The 18,477-nt window shown below is 46.2% G+C and overlaps 2 protein-coding genes across 2 annotated transcripts in view; one reads left to right on the forward strand and one right to left on the reverse strand.

Moving 5' to 3' along the window:
* Mrto4 (MRT4 homolog, ribosome maturation factor) overlaps positions 1–18,477 on the reverse strand; it is a 1,102,334-nt gene that overhangs the window by 68,816 nt on the left and 1,015,041 nt on the right. The window lies entirely within an intron of this gene.
* Positions 1–18,477, forward strand: part of Ubr4 (ubiquitin protein ligase E3 component n-recognin 4) — a 112,382-nt gene that overhangs the window by 33,701 nt on the left and 60,204 nt on the right. The window contains exons 28-49 of the mRNA XM_051173471.1: positions 1,059–1,216; positions 1,928–2,137; positions 3,275–3,376; positions 3,672–3,772; positions 4,012–4,210; positions 5,267–5,455; positions 6,097–6,160; positions 6,758–6,949; positions 7,422–7,492; positions 7,573–7,720; positions 8,082–8,309; positions 8,837–9,007; positions 10,227–10,409; positions 11,330–11,488; positions 11,802–11,954; positions 12,317–12,544; positions 13,565–13,722; positions 14,601–14,772; positions 15,118–15,319; positions 16,040–16,203; positions 16,675–16,891; positions 18,071–18,287. Of these exons, the coding sequence (XP_051029428.1) occupies positions 1,059–1,216; positions 1,928–2,137; positions 3,275–3,376; positions 3,672–3,772; positions 4,012–4,210; positions 5,267–5,455; positions 6,097–6,160; positions 6,758–6,949; positions 7,422–7,492; positions 7,573–7,720; positions 8,082–8,309; positions 8,837–9,007; positions 10,227–10,409; positions 11,330–11,488; positions 11,802–11,954; positions 12,317–12,544; positions 13,565–13,722; positions 14,601–14,772; positions 15,118–15,319; positions 16,040–16,203; positions 16,675–16,891; positions 18,071–18,287 (3,686 nt within the window). The remainder of the gene's footprint in view (positions 1–1,058; positions 1,217–1,927; positions 2,138–3,274; positions 3,377–3,671; positions 3,773–4,011; positions 4,211–5,266; positions 5,456–6,096; positions 6,161–6,757; positions 6,950–7,421; positions 7,493–7,572; positions 7,721–8,081; positions 8,310–8,836; positions 9,008–10,226; positions 10,410–11,329; positions 11,489–11,801; positions 11,955–12,316; positions 12,545–13,564; positions 13,723–14,600; positions 14,773–15,117; positions 15,320–16,039; positions 16,204–16,674; positions 16,892–18,070; positions 18,288–18,477) is intronic.

Below are 18,477 nucleotides of genomic sequence, written 5' to 3' on the forward strand. Positions count from 1 at the left end.
AGCTGGTGTTTGATTACTCAAGTGTTCCCATGTGGCCCCCTTTGCCTAGCAGCCCATGTTATCAGAACACAGACCATTGTCTTTCTCTGAGCCATGGCTGCACTACCTGTTACATTCTGGTTAAGTGTGATATGCTGCCATGTGATGTGCTGCATGAGCTCTCAGTGTTGACTTGTTTTCTGGCCTGTGTCAGGTGCTACTCTGCTGAGAGGTGATGTAGGCAGAGTTAGTGTGTCCTGGCAACTGTTCCCAAATAACCATTCAGAGACTTATTATTAATTATGAATGTTTAGCTGATAGTTCAGGCTTGTTACTAGCTAACTCTTATTTTAAATAAACCTATATTTCTTAATCTACTCTCTTCCACATGGTGGTTCCTTCTTTCAACGTGTCACGTTCATTTTGTTTCCCTCTGCTGCTGCTCGTGTCTCCTGAGACTCCGCCTTTCTTCCCAGCATTCTCTCTGCCCTGAAAATCCTGCCTAGCTATTGGCCAATCAGTTTTTTATTAACAATGAGAGCAATACATATTTACAGTCTGCAAACATTGTCCCATGGCAAGTTGATGCAGCAGATCTTAGGCTTCCTGGGCTGTTGGGTGCTGTGACGTTCTGTTTGTGCCTCTCAGATTACCTCTGCTGACAGTTTCTCTTTAAAGTTCTGTGGAGGAACAAAGGACCATTCCACCTCCTCTCTTGGCTTCATAACTGTGGCCTCAGGACAATTATGGTCCTAGTAATGCAGACGAGGGGCCTTGCAAAATCCAGATCCTTCCTAGTTATTCCAGACAAACAGTAATTTTACTGTTACCTGCTCAGATCAGTTGGAGAGAGGGAATATTGGGTGTTTGCTGTGTTTAACTATTAACCTTGTTCTAAATAAAATTTTAACTACTTCTTCCCATTAGCTCACTGTCCTTAGGAGGAATGATAGTGGGGGGGGGGGCACTGTTTGTAAACCTAGTGAGATCTTAGCTTATGGTATTTTTGGGGGGGTAAATTTGTGTCTGAATTTTGATCAAGTTAGATCTATTCATTACTCTTGATTCTCTTCTTTCAGCGCAATGCTTTTGCTAATGACATCATCCCATCTGAGAGTTACATCAGTGCTGTGCAGGCTGCTCAGCTGGGGACTCTTTGTGGCCAGAGTCTGCCCCTGGCGGCTTCCCTGAAGCATACCCTGCTCTCGCTGGTCAGGTTGACTGGGGATCTGATTGTGTGAGTACCAGAGCCTGGAGCCCAGCTCCCCCAAATGTGTTCATAATGTGGGTTCTGTATTGTGGCTGAAGAGATACAGTACATTTGAGGTGATAGTCTTCACTAGAGTCAAGGAGTAGGGCAGGGCCACCTGAGGGACAGTTTGTCTTCCTGTACTTAGGTCATAGGAGAATCTTATGTTGCATTGCCTTCAAAGTAGTCCAGATTCCTGACTGCTCTTCTAGAATATTCAAGGATGGATTGCTGACTCTGGTTGTAGTTTCTTTTATGCCTATATACAAATGTATCTTATTAATTTTTTCTATTTCAATAACTTTTTTGTTTTGTTTTTGTTTGTTTGTTTGTTTGTTTTTGGTTTTTTTTTTTTTTTTTTTTTTTTTTTTTTTAAAGACAGGGTTTCTCCGTAGCCCTGACTGTCCTGGAACTCATTTTGTAGATCAGGTTGGCCTCAAGCCTACCTCTGCCTCTGCCTTCGCTTCTGTATCCTGAGTGCTGGCATTAAAGGCGTGTGCCACCACCACCCGAATAAATGAATTTTTATATGGAAATGATTTTTGTTTCTGACAAGAGCTATATGGAGTGGTGTGGCTACACATACATAAGACATGGCTATCAAGGAGAGACTAAAGTAGACGCTCCCAGTTTTCTGGCCCCAGCCTTGCAGTATTTCAGGACATGTTCCCTAACTTGCTTCCATCTCGCTGGCTCCAGGTGGTCAGATGAGATGAATCCAGCACAGGTCATCCGGACCCTGCTACCCCTTCTCTTGGAGTCGAGCACAGAGAGTGTTGCTGAGATCAGCAGTAACTCCCTGGAGCGCATCCTGGGACCTGCGGAGTCTGATGAGTTCCTGGCGCGTGTGTATGAGAAGCTGATCACCGGGTGTTACAACATTCTGGCCAATCATGCTGATCCCAACAGGTGAGCGGTTGAAAGAGAGCTGGTGATGAGATGCACCACTCCTGTCCCTGTGCCATGTTGGTGACAGGCTCCGTTGATTCTGTGCTTCTGGGCATTTTGGGCTCATGTGGAAGTGTGGGAAGAGGTATTGGGATTTTGTGTAATGACTGATTCTTAGGAATAACTGTTGAGAATGGAATGCTAACTGTTCATATTGGGTGTCTTAGATAATTAAAGAAGCGAAGACTAGGTGTGGTGAGATACACAGAGGCCCCAGTGAAATCCCTTCTCATGTTTTGTGACTATCTAAAATGGATGGTCTGGGGAAAGTGGGTCTTTAGCCTGCCTCTTTAGGCTGTGCTGTTTCCCCTCTCTCTTCCCTGGACTGTGTGGGGAAGGCTGTCCTGGTTGGTCGCCACTGTATTCCATCTTAGTCAGTGAGCCAAGGTCTCAGTTGAACCCTGAGCTCAGGGTTTAAGTCTCAGCTAGTCAGCCTCTCCTGGGAAGCCTCTCTTTGCCTCCAGGGCACAGGGCCACAGCACCTGCCTGGCATCTGTGTGTGTGTTGGGGATCTGAACTCTGGCCTTCGTTCTTATGTAGCAGATAGTTCATATACTGAGCCTTTTCCTTGCCCCTCTTCGTATTTTAAACATATGGAGCATGAGGTGATTGAGCCCTGCAGAAGTGTCTCATGGAGACTGTCTCTCCTCTGCAAACAGTCATGGGTTGACTGTGCCTCGCTCCTAACTTTAGATGCCTTTCCTCTTCTGATTGATTTTTATTTTACTTTCAATTTATGAGACTTGGTCTATCACTGGAGTTCAGACTGGCCTGGAACTTTATACTCCACTTTTGCCTCTCAGGTACTGGGATTTCAGGCATGTGAACCCACGCCTGGCTTATCTCTCCCTTTTTTATTTTCCCAGGAAAGAAGGTAGTAAAATAAAATTGAGATCTTGCTGTTCATGGATTAAACATTCATTGAACACCTACTGTGTACCAGTATTTATACTGAACTTCAACAAAACAAAACTAAATGTTTGCCTTAAGGTCTAGTCATCATGTTCTTCAGAGTCATTTGGGAGGGCTCTGAACTGTGGTCTCACTCCTCAGTGGGCTGGCTGAGTCCATCCACTGAACTGTGGTCTCACTCCTCAGTGGGCTGGATGAGTCCATCCTGGAGGAATGTTTGCAGTATCTGGAAAAGCAGCTGGAGAGCAACCAGGCCAGGAAAGCCATGGAAGAATTCTTCTCTGATGGGTGAGCACTGTCTCCCTTAACTCAGTGTTCAAGGCTGCCTGAAAGCAGGGCCTATATGTACCAACTCAGCTGTCCTCGGGGACCCAGAAGGCCTACCTGGGTGTCTGTCTCCTTGGGAGGACTTGGGTTACTGACCACCTCCTTGAGTTTGTTGATGAGGGACTGTTTTCCACAAGCACCTTGTGTGGTGACTCACAAGTGGCCATTTTCTCCCAGGGAATGAGACTGAAGTAGGAGCAGGTTCTTTTTATGTGAGGCTTACTGTGGATCTTTCATTTCCCCTCACGCCTTGCAGTGGGGAACTTGTGCAGATCATGATGGCCACAGCCAATGAGGACCTCTCTGCTAAATTCTGTAACCGAGTCTTGAAATTCTTCACCAAACTCTTCCAGCTGAGTGAGTGACAGCTTTTGGTAATCTTCTTATGGAAACTTTGATGTCTGGTTAATACTATGCCGGGCTTCTGCCTGAATTTAGCCACAGCATGACAGTGCTAACAAGTGTAGAGAATCCTTCAGAGAAAGTTGGAAAAGGTGCTAAACTCTTGAGGCCTTTCCTTCTCCTCTGGCTCTGTTTGCCCCTTCCTGGAGATCCCTGCCCTTCCTCACTGACAGAAGCCTCTTGTCCTGTTTTAGCTGAGAAGAGCCCTAACCCAAGCCTCCTTCATCTCTGTGGCTCTCTTGCCCAGCTGGCCTGTGTGGAGCCTGTGCGCCTACAGGCCTGGCTCACCCGCATGACAACATCACCCCCTAAGGATTCTGACCAGCTGGAGGTCATTCAGGAGAACCGGCAGCTGCTGCAGTTGCTGACCACATACATTGTTCGGGAAAACAGGTAGGAAGTGCGTGCGTGCGTGCGTGCGTGCGTGCGTGCTGTCTTTAGAACCCAGGACTTTGCAGAGCAGTTGTAACTGCCCTCCCTTTGGGCATTTCACACCTCTTCTGTCCAACTCCAATAATCTAGGATAGCTTCTTGAGTTTTCCTATGGAGAAACTCCTGAACTTGGCCTGTCAATTGCAACTTCAGTAGATGCTTTATGCTTTAGTAGTTTAAGTCCAATTCTGAGATTGGTGTGTTTATTTATATACTTAATACAATTTATAACAGTAGATTTTAGTAAATAAATTTGTACTTGGACTGTCTCATTAAAAAATTGTCGTCTATCTATCTATCTATGTATCTATCTATGTATCTATCTATGTATCTATCTATGTATCTATCTATCTATCTATCTATCTATCTATCTATCCATCCATCCATCCATCTATCTGCATGGTCTCTCTAACCCTGGATGTCCTGGGTCTCACTATGTATCCATCCATCCATCCATCTATCTGCATGGTCTCTCTAACCCTGGATGTCCTGGGTCTCACTATGTAGACAAGCCTAGCCTTGAACTCATAGAGATCTACCTGCTCTTAATTTTTTTTTTTTTAATATTTTATTTTATTGTGTGAGTGCGAATATGGGTATCAGTGTTTATGGGCATGATATCTGTGTGTCACTTTTATGTTTATTGCCTGTGGGAGTCAGAAGAGGACACTGGGCCCCTGGAACAAGAGTGACAGGTGGTCATGAGCTGCCATGTGTGTGCTAGGAATCAAACCCAGGTGCTCTGGGATAGTAGCCACTTCTCTAACTAATGGACCATCTGCCCAGTGCCCCCACAGTTTCTCTTGTCTCTCACTTTGTCACCCACCCCCACAGGTCTCTTTCCTAAGTTCATGATTTTCTGTTTTGTGACCCACTGAGTTTACTCTGGTACCTCTGTGTGACCATAAGCTTTGAACTGTCCATTAGAGCCTGATGTTTTAATTGCTCTTAAAAATGAAAGCCTACACTTAGAATGCCATTTTTTTTTTTTTTTTTTTTTTTTTTCTTTATCACCAGCCAAGTTGGAGAAGGTGTATGTGCTGTGCTTCTGGGCACCCTGACTCCCATGGCAACAGAGATGCTGGCAAATGGCGATGGGACTGGCTTTCCGGAACTCATGGTTGTGATGGCCACTCTGGCCAGTGCTGGACAAGGCGCTGGCCACCTTCAGCTTCACAATGCTGCTGTGGACTGGCTGGGCAGATGGTAAGAGGGCCTTGCCTTTGTAACTGTTCTGTACTCAGAGGAGAGGTGGGTAATTGCAGGTTACTTCCTTTATAGTTCAGAGTTAGGATAAAGTAAACCTAAATTTCTTCCTTTATGGGTGTTAAGATCTAGCTAAGGGCATGGTGGCAGCCCCTCTGTCCATTTCAGACCACCTATGTACCTGTGTGTGCTTAAACACACAATCTCTCTCTCTCTCACGCATGCTCGCGCACACACATGCACACACATACATACATACACACACACACACACACACACACACACACACACACACACACACACCTACACCCCTACCTTTGAAACTGAGTCTCACTATGTAGCCAGGCAATAATCTCAAACTCAAAATCCCTACCTAACTTTCCCAGTGCTGGGATTATATATTGTACCATGCCTAGCTGTATTCATTATGTTTAGTGGAGTTTCCTCTTTTAGTCACAAGAGTGTCCTGGGGAAACAATACTGAATGCGCTGTTGGTCTTAAGACCGACCAGCCAAGCTCAAGCCATGTTCTCTGTGCTGCTTGAACAGACTACTTTTCTTGACAGTATCGCGATGGGAGGTTTGTGAAGGTGCCTTGAATGACTGTGTGTCTTATCTCTCTTTTTTTTTCTTTGGGACAGCAAGAAATACCTGTCACAGAAGAATGTGGTTGAGAAACTGAATGCCAATGTAATGCATGGAAAGGTAAGGAACGTGAGGAATGCTGAGGGCAGTGAGCCAGGGAAGAGGCTTATTTGATCAGGTAGACGTCTCCCTTCTGTAGCTCTCATGTCTTCAGGCCTGCAGAAGGCACAGCCAAGAACCTCAGTGACTCATTTGATCTGGTAAAGTGTACCTGCTGACTGCATGCCTTCAGGGCTCTGGCAGGTCTCAGGAAGTGATACTCTGATAAGTAGAGTCCTTCTATACACAGGACTGCTTACCACCTGAGATGCTCCTGTGTTGCTTCCTTGGGTGGCCTTCAGATGCTGCAGCTGATCAGTGTGCCTGCAGAGCTCTGGGCTCTGCAGAAGGGCTTGAGGTTGATAAAAAGTCTTATGTCAAATACTTTCCTTGACTCCTCATCCATGAAACCTAGCAGGGTGGCTAGAATCAGGACAGGGCTCTGGTCTCAAAACTCTAGTTTCTCTCCCCCTTTTCTATTAATTATTGCTCTTTTGGTACTAAGTTGTCAGTGAAGAGGCTCCTGGGGATTTAGAAATCTGAACCTGATATCTGACTTGGTGGTTGGAGTTGTTAAAATAAATTGAGAACTAAAGCTTCTGCGGGTTTCTCTTGCAGCATGTGACAGTCTTGGAATGCACTTGTCATATTATGTCGTACTTGGCTGATGTCACAAATGCCCTGAGCCAGAGTAATGGCCAAGGACCAAGTCACCTCTCTGTGGATGGGGAAGAACGTGCCATTGAGGTCGATTCAGACTGGGTAGAAGAGTTGGCCGTGGAGGAGGAAGATTCCCAGGCTGAGGACTCTGTAAGTGCTAAGTAGGGAAGGGAGTTCTGGGTGGGCTTCAGAGCTTCCAGTCCTGTTGCTTTCTTCTTGTCCACATGCCCAGCACAGGACTCTGCTCTTGTGCTTTTCTGGGCCTGTACAGCAGACTTGCTGAGTCTGTCCCTTGGTGAAGTAACTTTAAATGAGTATTTGCCTTTCTTTGTGGACCTGCTTGCTCTGCCTCATCCAATACAAGTTTAGGGAAGGATGCATTCTTCTTGAGGTGGTGGTGGTGTGGACCCTTGAAAGCATTAAGAGTTCTATTGTATGCTTTCCCTTCTTAAGAAAGCTAGAAGACTGTGTGAAATTGTAGGAGGCTTTCAGACAACTGGCTCTTTCACATTAGGGCATATTTCCACTTGTCACTCCATGGGGTGTTGGAACAGATGTGTTTCTATGGGTCCCTATGTAAAGAGTTACACGTCTGATTAAAAAGCCCTATTGATCTTTGAAGGATGAAGATTCTCTCTGCAATAAACTTTGTACCTTCACCATCACACAGAAGGAATTTATGAACCAGCACTGGTGAGTTCTTTTAAAGTGAGACTAGCTGGGCCACCATGGTTGGGACGTATGACTTAACTCCTGATTTTTGTTCCTTGTAGGTATCACTGTCATACCTGTAAGATGGTGGATGGGGTGGGTGTGTGCACAGTATGTGCGAAGGTATGCCACAAGGATCATGAGATTTCCTACGCCAAGTATGGTTCTTTTTTCTGTGACTGTGGAGCCAAGGAAGATGGCAGTTGCTTGGTGAGAGATGGAACCTTCACAGTATCATACAGGCAACTTGTTAGTGACACAGGAATGTCCTAAGGCAGACCAGAAAATCCTCATATCAGCTCTGTGTGGTCAAGAATTTGTTCTCATTCTCTTAGGAGGGATGTGTCCATTTGTGGCCCAAGCACTTCACTTAGAGCATTAAAAGCAGCAACCTCCTCGTATAGTCAAGGCCTGATTCTTGGAGTGGGCAGTGAAGATGGGCGTTGAATGCCCCCCCCCCCCCCCCGATCTGGGCTTGGGAATCACTTGTATAGCCAGTTCCTCCTCTGCTTCCCATATCTTATCTGGCTTGTGGCAAGAACTTAGGGACACTGACATTTTCTGTCCCTAGGCATTGGTGAAGCGAACTCCTAGCAGTGGCATGAGCTCTACCATGAAGGAGTCGGCATTTCAGAGTGAACCTAGGGTCTCAGAGAGCTTGGTGCGCCATGCTAGCACCTCGCCAGCTGATAAAGCCAAGGTCACCATCAGTGATGGAAAGGTTACTGATGAAGAGAAGCCCAAGAAGAGCAGTCTGTGCCGCACAGTTGAGGGTTGCCGTGAGGAGCTGCAGAATCAGGTAAGGCTTCCTGATGGGCACTGGTGCACAGGACAGAGTTTAACAAGTCTGAGTCAGTAGTGTGTGAGGATCTCCTGGCAGCCCAGTTTCTTCTTTCTCATTCTTGCAGTGTGTGTGCAATGAGTATATGTTTTCCATCTCTGATGAAGTATTTACAGCACAGGGAATGATATTCTAGAACATGCTTTCTCAGCCAGGGCTCCTCATCTGGGTCCAGAATTCAGAAAACCATCAAGTGATTTCCCCCTCCCCACCATTCTTCCCATTCTGTATACACAGGCGAGAGAGAAGCAGACATACATGCTGGGTGCCTTGAATGGTTAGGGTGCCTGTGGGACCCTGGCTTAGAAATGGTCCTTTCATTAGTAACACATTGACTGCAGTCAGAGCTAGGATTCTGGAGAGGGGAAACTGGTTTGCTAAAGGCGGTAACTGTCAAGATTAATGCCTGTGACCCATGGTTTTTTCTTTCTTTTTTTTTTTTTTTTTTTTTTTTTTTTTCACTTGTTTATTTCGATTTCTCTCAGGCCAATTTCTCCTTCGCTCCTCTCGTGTTAGACATGCTCAATTTCCTCATGGATGCCATTCAGACCAACTTTCAGCAGGCTTCAGCTGTGGGGAGCAGCAGCCGGGCACAGCAGGCCCTCAGTGAACTGCATTCAGTGGACAAGGTTGTGGAGATGACAGACCAGCTGATGGTGAGTATGCTAGGATCAAGAGGTTTGGTGACTGTACAACTTGTGTCTTATGGCATCTCAGTATGTGCCAGAGCAACTGCGGGTAGACTTAGTTAGTCCCAGGCCATGTAGAACCTAGAATCTGAGCTCACTCATGCCTTTCCTCAGCTGGACTCTGAGCACTGTAGTAACCCACAGATGAGCTGAATGACAAGAATCTGGGTATTTGGGGAGGAAGTCTTCTTTTTATTAAAGCTTCTGAGTGCATGAACTCCTAAGATGTGAGGAGCTCCATTCTGGGGGCACTATAACAGAAGCCCCTTTGTAGAAAATTGAAAGGCTATTGACTATTAAGGCTCAGTAGCTATGTTCTTTTCTGACCTCCAGTCCTAACTTAAAGACAACTTTCGTTTATTCTCTCAACTTGGGAACGCAGCTGTTAGTCATCTGCCTTAGGGCAGACTGCCCAACTTTGCATGCAGACTCCTGACCCAAGGGGGTAGGTAGAGGCAGTTCCTGGAGGGGCAAGAATAGACACCAGGAATGAGATCATGATAGATTTCAAAAGGAACTATGAGAGAGTGAGTTGTACCCAGGAATACATGTGTGGACATACACTGGTGCTTCATTAACACCAGTCCTCTTAGAGGAGAGGATTTTAAGGTTTTAGATATTGACATCCAAAACAAAAGACTTAAGCTGATGATCCATCAAGTTGCCAACTTCACTTTTGCCAGGTGAGATGCACGAAAGGAAAAACACTCCTTATCACTATGGTCAGTTTATAAGTGAAAATAGACTTTAACATTTAATAAAGTCAGTACTAAATTTACTTGCATGAAAAACTCACCTTTTTTTTCTAAGCAGACAAAAATAGTAGACTTTACTTAGCTGAACATGTTATATTAGAGGGTGAAGTCCATTACTTCATATTTGTTTGTTTGTTTCGGGGGGCTTGCTAGCCTGAACTTGTTATGTAGACCAGACTAACCTAAAACACATGAGATCCATCTGCCTCTGCCTTTCAAGTGCTGGGTTTAAAGACTTCTGCTGCCATGCCCTGCTACTTTTCTTTGTTGTTGTTAGTAATTTTATTATTTGAGAATCATATGCTTGCATATAATTATTTTTATTTTAATCAGATTCACAAACCCCCAGATCATCCCAGACCCAATGCTTTTGAATGACTAAAGGGTGCCATGCTTATTTCAGTACTTTCTCTGCTTCTCCCTTCTTCCAGGTTCCGACCTTAGGCTCACAGGAGGGTGCCTTTGAGAATGTTCGGATGAATTACAGTGGAGACCAGGGCCAGACTATAAGGCAGCTGATCAGCGCCCATGTGCTCAGGCGGGTGGCTATGTGTGTGCTTTCTTCCCCCCATGGGCGTCGCCAGCATTTGGCTGTCAGCCATGAAAAAGGCAAGGTAGGTTCCGTGATTGCTTCCCCGTCTTTTTAGGTCCTGATTGCTAAGTGGAGCAGAGAGATGGCCATGTTCAGGTAGACCCTGTAAGGGGAAAGCATCCACTGCTTTGGTTGTGAGAATGCTTTCAAGACTGATCTCAGTAGCCCTTTTGGCTTGAACCTGAGTCATTTGTCTATCTCTAGAACTGATATGACTAGGGAAAGGCAGTGATCAGCTGGTGTTGAGGACAGCTTAGTTCTCAGTTATGCTCACTTTTGGGAAGGCACAAGCCGAGAGGCAGAAACCATTGTAGGAAGACCCAGTGTTCTTTATTATAGTCCTTCCTGCTCTTTAGGGTCATAGTACTGCTAAATTGGAGAATGCTAGGTATCTCTTATTTGTTATTGCTTGTTGTTTTAACCTTAAGTGAAAGTATGGATATGCCTTAAAGCAACTGATCCAGAAAGTGCTTAATAGGACACTTGAGGACAGTGGTGCATAGGAATTAACTTATTATTATCATTGTCATCATCATTAGTTTTTTGAAACAGGGTTTCTCTGTGTAACAGCCCTAACTGTCCTGGAACTCACTTTGTAAACCAGGCTGACTTCAAACTCACAGAGATCCACTTGTCTCTGCCTCCTGAGTGCTGGGATTAAAGGCATGTGCTACCATACCTTCTGGAATTAACTATATTGTGAAAAGATTCTGCACAGAAAAGTTGATTTTATTTCTCATTTCTTTTGCCATACCTGGGAGGAGGGCATACATGACTTTCCTTTGCAGAGAAATAGAGGCTAATTTTCATTCAGACATAAACCTAAGAGACTTAATCCATAAAGTCCACCAGTGACCCACACCCTTTCTGGGGGAGCCTTGCCACCTGCTCTGGGTCCTGAGGGCTGGGACTGGGGCTAAGCAGGTGGCGGTTCCTTTGCAGATCACAGTGCTACAGCTCTCCGCACTCCTGAAACAAGCAGATTCCAGCAAGAGGAAGTTGACTCTGACTCGCTTGGCCTCTGCCCCAGTTCCCTTCACAGTGCTGAGTCTTACTGGAAACCCTTGCAAGGAGGACTACCTGGCAGTGTGTGGGCTAAAGGTAAAGATCAGTGTTACGAGTAACTCCCAGAGCTGTGAGCTCTGACCAAGTCTTCCCTGGCCTCTGCTTCACCTTCTCCTCACTGATAACTGAAAGCATAAAAGCCGTTGGGACGCAGAGAGGTCTTTCTCTGAGCTCACTTATGTCTTTCAGATGCTCTGATCTTTGTTCTGAAAACCTGAGTGTCTAGGCAGTCTGAATTTGATCTGGAGGCAGGGAATGAAACATCGGAGCTCTGACACCATGACATCATATCAATCAGCCAACTTTGGCAGTCACATTTTAACTTTTTGTTCTTTAACCCATGCCCCAGGACTGCCACGTGCTCACCTTCAGTAGCTCGGGCTCTGTTTCCGATCACTTGGTATTACATCCCCAGTTGGCAACAGGGAACTTTATCATCAAAGCTGTGTGGTTACCAGGTTCACAGACTGAGCTGGCCATTGTCACTGCAGACTTTGTCAAGGTAGGTAGTTCTGACTCTCTTAATTCTAGAACACTTGAATTAAAAACAAATAAAGATCATTCCGTTGTATTGCTAGGTAGATATGTGTCTGTAAGAATTGGTTCTTTGCACATCTGTGACTACTTGTTATAAATCTGAATTTCATCCTACTCACAACTTGAAGGATTTTGAAGACACTTGTTTTTGTGTGCACCACAGTGCCTAACATCTTATTAGTTAGGTCCTTGTTGATTGGAGGGTGGAATGCCCATCACTGTGAAGCTGTAGCTGTTAGAAGTATTGTGGGTTAGAAGTATTGTGGGGTATTGTGGGTCTGAGACTGAAAGAGATCACACCTCTTTATCCCTCCTGTCACCCTGCAGATTTACGACTTGTCTATTGATGCCTTGAGTCCAACCTTCTACTTTCTGCTGCCGAGCTCAAAGATAAGAGATGTTACCTTCCTTTTCAATGAAGAAGGCAAGAACATCATTGTCATCATGTCCTCTGCTGGGTACATGTACACCCAACTCATGGAGGAAGCCAGCAGTGCCCAGCAGGGGCCCTTCTATGTCACTAATGTACTGGAAATAAATCACGAGGACCTGAAGGTTAGAGCACATCTTGCCACTTCCTTCTGTTCCTTGTTTGATTTGTTTAGCAACTCCTCTATTGTCTTGTTCCTTACTTTTTCTACTATGTGTATGCATATACACTTACTTAACTTCTTTTTACCTAATAGCAAAATCTAAATCACTAAGGCAATTCAGCTGCAAGGTCTTTGCTTCTTAGCATCTGTTAACAGAGGCACTATGCCTTCCCAGTGACAAGTCATTCCAGCACTGAGGGATTACTAAGGAAAAAACACCTTTCTAAAAAACGCCCTTTTTATTATATGTATATGGGTGTTTGCTTGCATGTATGTCTGTGTACCCAATACATCTGGCACTGAGGCCAGAAGAAGGGGAAGGTATCAGGTCTTTTGAAACTGGAGTTTCAGATAATTATGAGCTGCCATGTGGATCTGGGAATTGAACCCAGGTCCCCTGGAAGAGCAGCCAGTGCTCTTAACCACTAATGCCATCACTCTAGCTTGTAAAAACTCTTTAATAAAGGGACCCATCCCTGAACAGAAACCCCCACCAACTTACATAGTTTCATAGCCTCATGTTATGCTTTGAGCAATTAGACATGTTTTACAGAGACAGAATCTAAGGTTTGGCTGTTTGGACATTTGAGATTTATAGTGTAGAATAGTGTCAGTTCTCCTAAGACAGATCAGGGCTGCTTTTTCCGGGTAGCTGTTCAACAGTGTCACTCTGCCTACCTGCCAGAACTGTGCTCTCCTGGTAGAGGCGCGTGTCTTCATTAGCACCACCAGCCAGGGTCATCTTCTGGAAACTGCCTGCAGAGGCACTGTTCCTCCACCTAGACTTTACTTTTGTGTGATAAGATATTTCCTAAGGATGTCATTTTAGCCCGTCCATCTCAACCTTCATGAAGCTTACTCGTAGAGGTCTCATGCTTAGAGTGTGGAAATGCCTTGGGGTGGTTTAAAGTCCTACCTACCCCAGAACCTGGGTTCCAGCCAGTTAGTGAAATCCTGCACATGCGTGTCTTTCCTCCTGCAGGACAGTAACAGCCAGGTGGCCGGCGGCGGTGTGTCTGTGTACTACTCGCACGTGTTGCAGATGCTTTTCTTCAGCTATAGCCAGGGCAAGTCCTTTGCAGCCACTGTCAGCAGAAGCACTCTGGAGGTGTTGCAGCTCTTCCCCATCAACATCAAAAGGTCAGAATGCCGTCCTCCTTGATGCCCTCCCTTAGTAGGACTCTGCCCTCCTTTCTCATCCTCACCCCTCGCCTCTCCTGCTGCTTCATGTACTGGCTCTGACCAGGCGCACTACTCCCGTTGAATATCTTTAAAGACAGACAGCCATGATTGGCAAGTTGGACTACCTATAGCTTATTCTTCATCACGGAGACACCAGGGTGTAAGAGGTAGCCTTACAGGGGCTGAGAGGGTTCACTGTTACACAGTGAGAACCTGTAGTCAAGGCAACTTGTGTGATTTTAACAATGACCAAGCTTCAAGGAGGAGACAGTGCCAGTGAGGCACTCACCCTGTCCCAGGGCCCTTTCATTTTGCCTCCCCGTCAGTAAACAGGACACATCGTTCCTGAGGGTATGGCCAGAACTAGAGCAGGTAAGTCCGTTCGTTCATCAGTTTTCTGAATGTCAGAGGTGGGTGTGAGGTGCTGAGTTCTATTTAGGGAAGAGGAGGAGGAGATTCAGAGTCTCTTCTACTCCTTAGCTGCTACCGAAGACTGTTTTAGATCTGTAGGGTATTAAACTGGTTTGGAATGATATCAAATGGGCAGAAGAACTGTATGGGACACCATGCCACCCACCTTAGGCAACCCTATGCCTTGATAGTTGAAGGTCTCAAAAGGCCACTTATTCCCAAGTAGTGAAGTTTCAGTAAGTTTCTTGGGGGCACACCCTGGAGTGATGGTAGCACACTTGTGGCTCTTAGTAAGCTGACCCATGGTGAATCTGATTCCTTGGCCAGGGACTCTGCACTGAGTTACATAGCTACTCATAGGACAGTCCTTTTTAAGGAAGGAGCTGAAAAATGGGCAATAACACCATGTCCATTCCTGTTTGCAGCTCCAATGGTGGCAGTAAGACTTCTCCTGCCCTTTGCCAGTGGTCTGAGGTGATGAACCACCCTGGCTTGGTCTGTTGTGTCCAACAAACTACTGGTGTACCTCTGGTAGTCATGGTGAAACCAGACACCTTCCTCATCCAGGAGATTAAGACTCTTCCCGCCAAAGCCAAGGTCAGTGCCCCTTTCCACGTTTCCTGCTTAGGAATTTATTTCATTGCCAGCAGCTTGAAAACATTTCTCTGTCTCCGTACCGTGCCACACATCTACAATTGTAACACTGGGGAGGCTGAAGTAGTCGGATTAAGAATTTGGAGGCCAGCCTAAGCTACATCTTGAGCCCATATTTCAGGAAACAAAGATGGAAGTCACCTCTTCCAGCTGCTGCTTTGCTGTGCTTTTACACCCACACAGGCCCACCTGTGGAGCCTGAGGTCTTAGCACCTTTCCCTGAGGGTCTTGAGCCACAGCTGTGGGAAGTAACCCATACTCTGCTCTCCTTTTATTCTCTCCTCCTAGATCCAAGACATGGTTGCCATTAGGCACACTGCATGCAATGAGCAGCAACGGACGACCATGATCCTGCTGTGTGAGGATGGCAGCCTGCGCATTTACATGGCCAATGTGGAGAATACCTCTTACTGGCTCCAGCCCTCTCTGCAGCCCAGCAGCGTCATCAGCATCATGAAGCCTGTGCGAAAGCGCAAAACAGCTACAATCAGTAAGGCCCCTCCAGAGCTGCGTGGGCATGGGTTCAGCAGTCTTCTAGGCAGTGACAGAGTAGGTCTCCGTGATGGTCAGAAGAAGCTGGCTCTCCTGCTTGCACACTTGGTGAGGTCAGAGACTAGTCCTGGCCAATTTTCTGAAGTGAAGGCCCACATGGTAACCACCGCTTGATACCCACTTTGAGCCAGCAGTTCTTGGTGCCCCAAGAAGGTTGTCTTCAGCTTTGGTGTTAGGGAAAGTGGCTTATCTGTGTATTTTATCTAATTGAAGGGTAGATCTCTTCAGTTGGCTAATTTCCTGCAGAATACTGTGGATGTCATAAAGTCTTGCTCCTGGCTGTGAGAGGACTCTTTGAAAAGAAGAAGCATGATTTTAGGAGGGAATGATCCTGGCTAAGTGAAGTACACTGCAGGCATTATCATGTTTCCTTAAAGTTATTCTGGAGTTTCTATGTTTGAAATCATGATGTAGCCTATCGTCCCTTAAAGAAATAGATTCTGTTGTGTTGTGAACTGCACACTCCATACAGATGACAGGTTTTGTATAGCGAGTCACATGGCTAGCAGTGGTGTGCTAGCTAGAGAGCTAGAGAGCATCATGATGGGGCAGGTGATGGGATCTCATTTGGTTAGAGTGTAAGAGCCTTGGAGTGAGACCAGAGGTGCTGAGACCACACGCCAGCGCTGCCTGGCAATCTGACACTGTTCCCCCACAGCAGCCCGCACATCCAGCCAGGTGACCTTCCCCATCGACTTTTTTGAACACAACCAGCAGCTGACGGATGTGGAGTTTGGTGGTAATGACCTTCTGCAAGTCTACAATGCACAACAGATAAAGCACAGGCTGAACTCCACTGGCATGTACGTGGCTAACACCAAGGTGAGGAGCACACAGGCCTGGCTCACTTTCTGGGTTAGCACTCTTGTGACGATTATTGTTGAACAGCTTGTGTCTGTCTTTTCAGCACTAGGCTTGAACCCAGGCATGCCACCACTGAGCAGTAGGGCTAGCCTCACATCTTCTTTAGAATCAGACGTAGAATATGTACTCAGAGTTGCTCACTTTTGGTCAAATGAGTCTTGAATAAATCAACATTATTTCAACTGCTGAAGGTCTTGAGCCCACCAGGCTAAATTTTCACCATTGTTAGCAGGGTTACTGTGCGCAGGACAGCAGGGGTTGGTTAATGCTGGGGGGGGGGGGGCAGGGGAAACCTGACACCGCCTCTCTTCTCCCTTGGTCATAGCATGATTAGGATGGAGTTAAAAAGAAATGGGGTCTTAAGTAGTAGCTATTGAGGCAGTGTGGGAGGAATCTGGAGATCTCTGACATGTGCTTTTGTCATTGCAGCCTGGCGGCTTCACCATTGAGATTAGTAACAACAGCAGCACTATGGTGATGACAGGCATGCGGATCCAGATTGGGACCCAGGCAATTGAACGGGCCCCATCATACATCGAGATCTTTGGCAGAACCATGCAGCTTAATCTGAGCCGTTCCCGCTGGTTTGACTTCCCCTTCACCAGAGAAGAAGCCCTGCAGGCTGACAAGAAGCTGAACCTCTTCAGTAAGTGATCCACACGGGACAGGCTGGGGCCTTCTCATTGTGACTAGAGTAGATGACCACTAGGTAGCCCTCCACTGTTAGGGATCCCTACTCTACCTGGGGCTCCTTTTATTTGAGGTGTAAGGGGTAGGCTATTGGAAAAGGAGATTGCTTTTTTTCTTGCTGATAGTACTAGGAATTGAACCCCAGACTTTGTGTATGTTAAGCAAATATTCTACCACTAAGCTATATCACCAGCCCTTTTTAAACATTTTATTTTGAAACAGGGGCTCCCATTCTATAGGTCAAACAGGCCTTGAACTTGGGATCCTCCTGCCTTAACCTTCTTTGTATCTGGGATTCCAGACCAATGCCAGTAGGCCTATTAAAAGAATAGATGTGGTGGTAAAGGGGGAGGGCAGGCTCGGTTAGCTACTGTTTGCTTTGCTGTTGCATTGACCTTATCGGTGGACCTCTTCCATGTCAGAGGAGGCAAGACTGATACATGAGATTAGGAGGCATGTGCTCTATCAGCTGAACTATATATCCCTGGCTCAAAGCCTTTTTTACATTTAATTCATGCATCTATTTGTAGACAGGATCTTGTGTACCCCAGGCTGTCCTTGAACTAACTCACTGTATAGCTGAGGATGACCTTGAAGAACTTATGATCCTCCTGCCTCCACTTCCTGAGTTCTGGAATTAGAGGTGTGTGTCACAATGCCACTTTATATGGTGTTAGGGATGGAATCTAGCAAGCACTCAAGTGAGCTGCAGCCCTAGCTCCATCCAGCCTTTCTTTACATCACACATCCCTGAGTTTGTGTGTTCTCTATCACTTGTTGGCCATGTAGCTGAAGTTCTTCTAGAAATAGTTGCTTTTGTGTGGATGGTGATGTCTTGAACTCTGAACAAAGAAAGTGTTTAGAGACCGCTGGGAGTAAGGGCTGGGTGGTAGAACACCAGTGAGTACCAGAGGATCCTTAGAGTGAATGTCAGGGTCTCTCCCAAATGGGAGATACCAGACTTTAGCCCATTGAACTGTTCCTTGTGCATTCAGCAGTGAGTGCTCCAAGTGTCTCAGCAGACATGGCTCCCGAATCTGAGACAGATGTGTGCCTGACTGCGCTGTGCACCCTTGGAGGGTGGTGTGAGCTCTTAGTAAATATACTGCCTAAAGGCGTCTTTTGCTTATTGCAGTTGGTGCGTCTGTGGATCCAGCAGGAGTCACTATGATTGATGCTGTAAAAATTTATGGCAAGACTAAGGAGCAGTTTGGCTGGCCTGATGAGCCTCCAGAAGAATTTCCTTCCGCTTCTGTCAGCAACATCTGCCCTTCCAACCTGAATCAGAGCAACGGCACTGGGGAGAGTGACTCGACCACTCCAGCTACGTCCAGTGGCACTGTCCTGGAGAGGTACCGCTGTTGGCAGGGTTTGGCTTTAATTCCTAACCATTTTGCACTGACTGCAGAGCCCTTCTATGCCTTGAATCTCTCAAGCCTTAGTCTGTGACTGTCAAGTTCTCACACAGTCCCCTGAACATTGTTTCTCCCTAATATATAGGCACAGAGCCTGGGAAATGGGCTCAGAGGTATCTAATGCTGG

Source organism: Phodopus roborovskii, unplaced genomic scaffold (assembly GCF_943737965.1).
Source record: "Phodopus roborovskii unplaced genomic scaffold, PHOROB, whole genome shotgun sequence".
Taxonomy (NCBI): domain Eukaryota; kingdom Metazoa; phylum Chordata; class Mammalia; order Rodentia; family Cricetidae; genus Phodopus; species Phodopus roborovskii.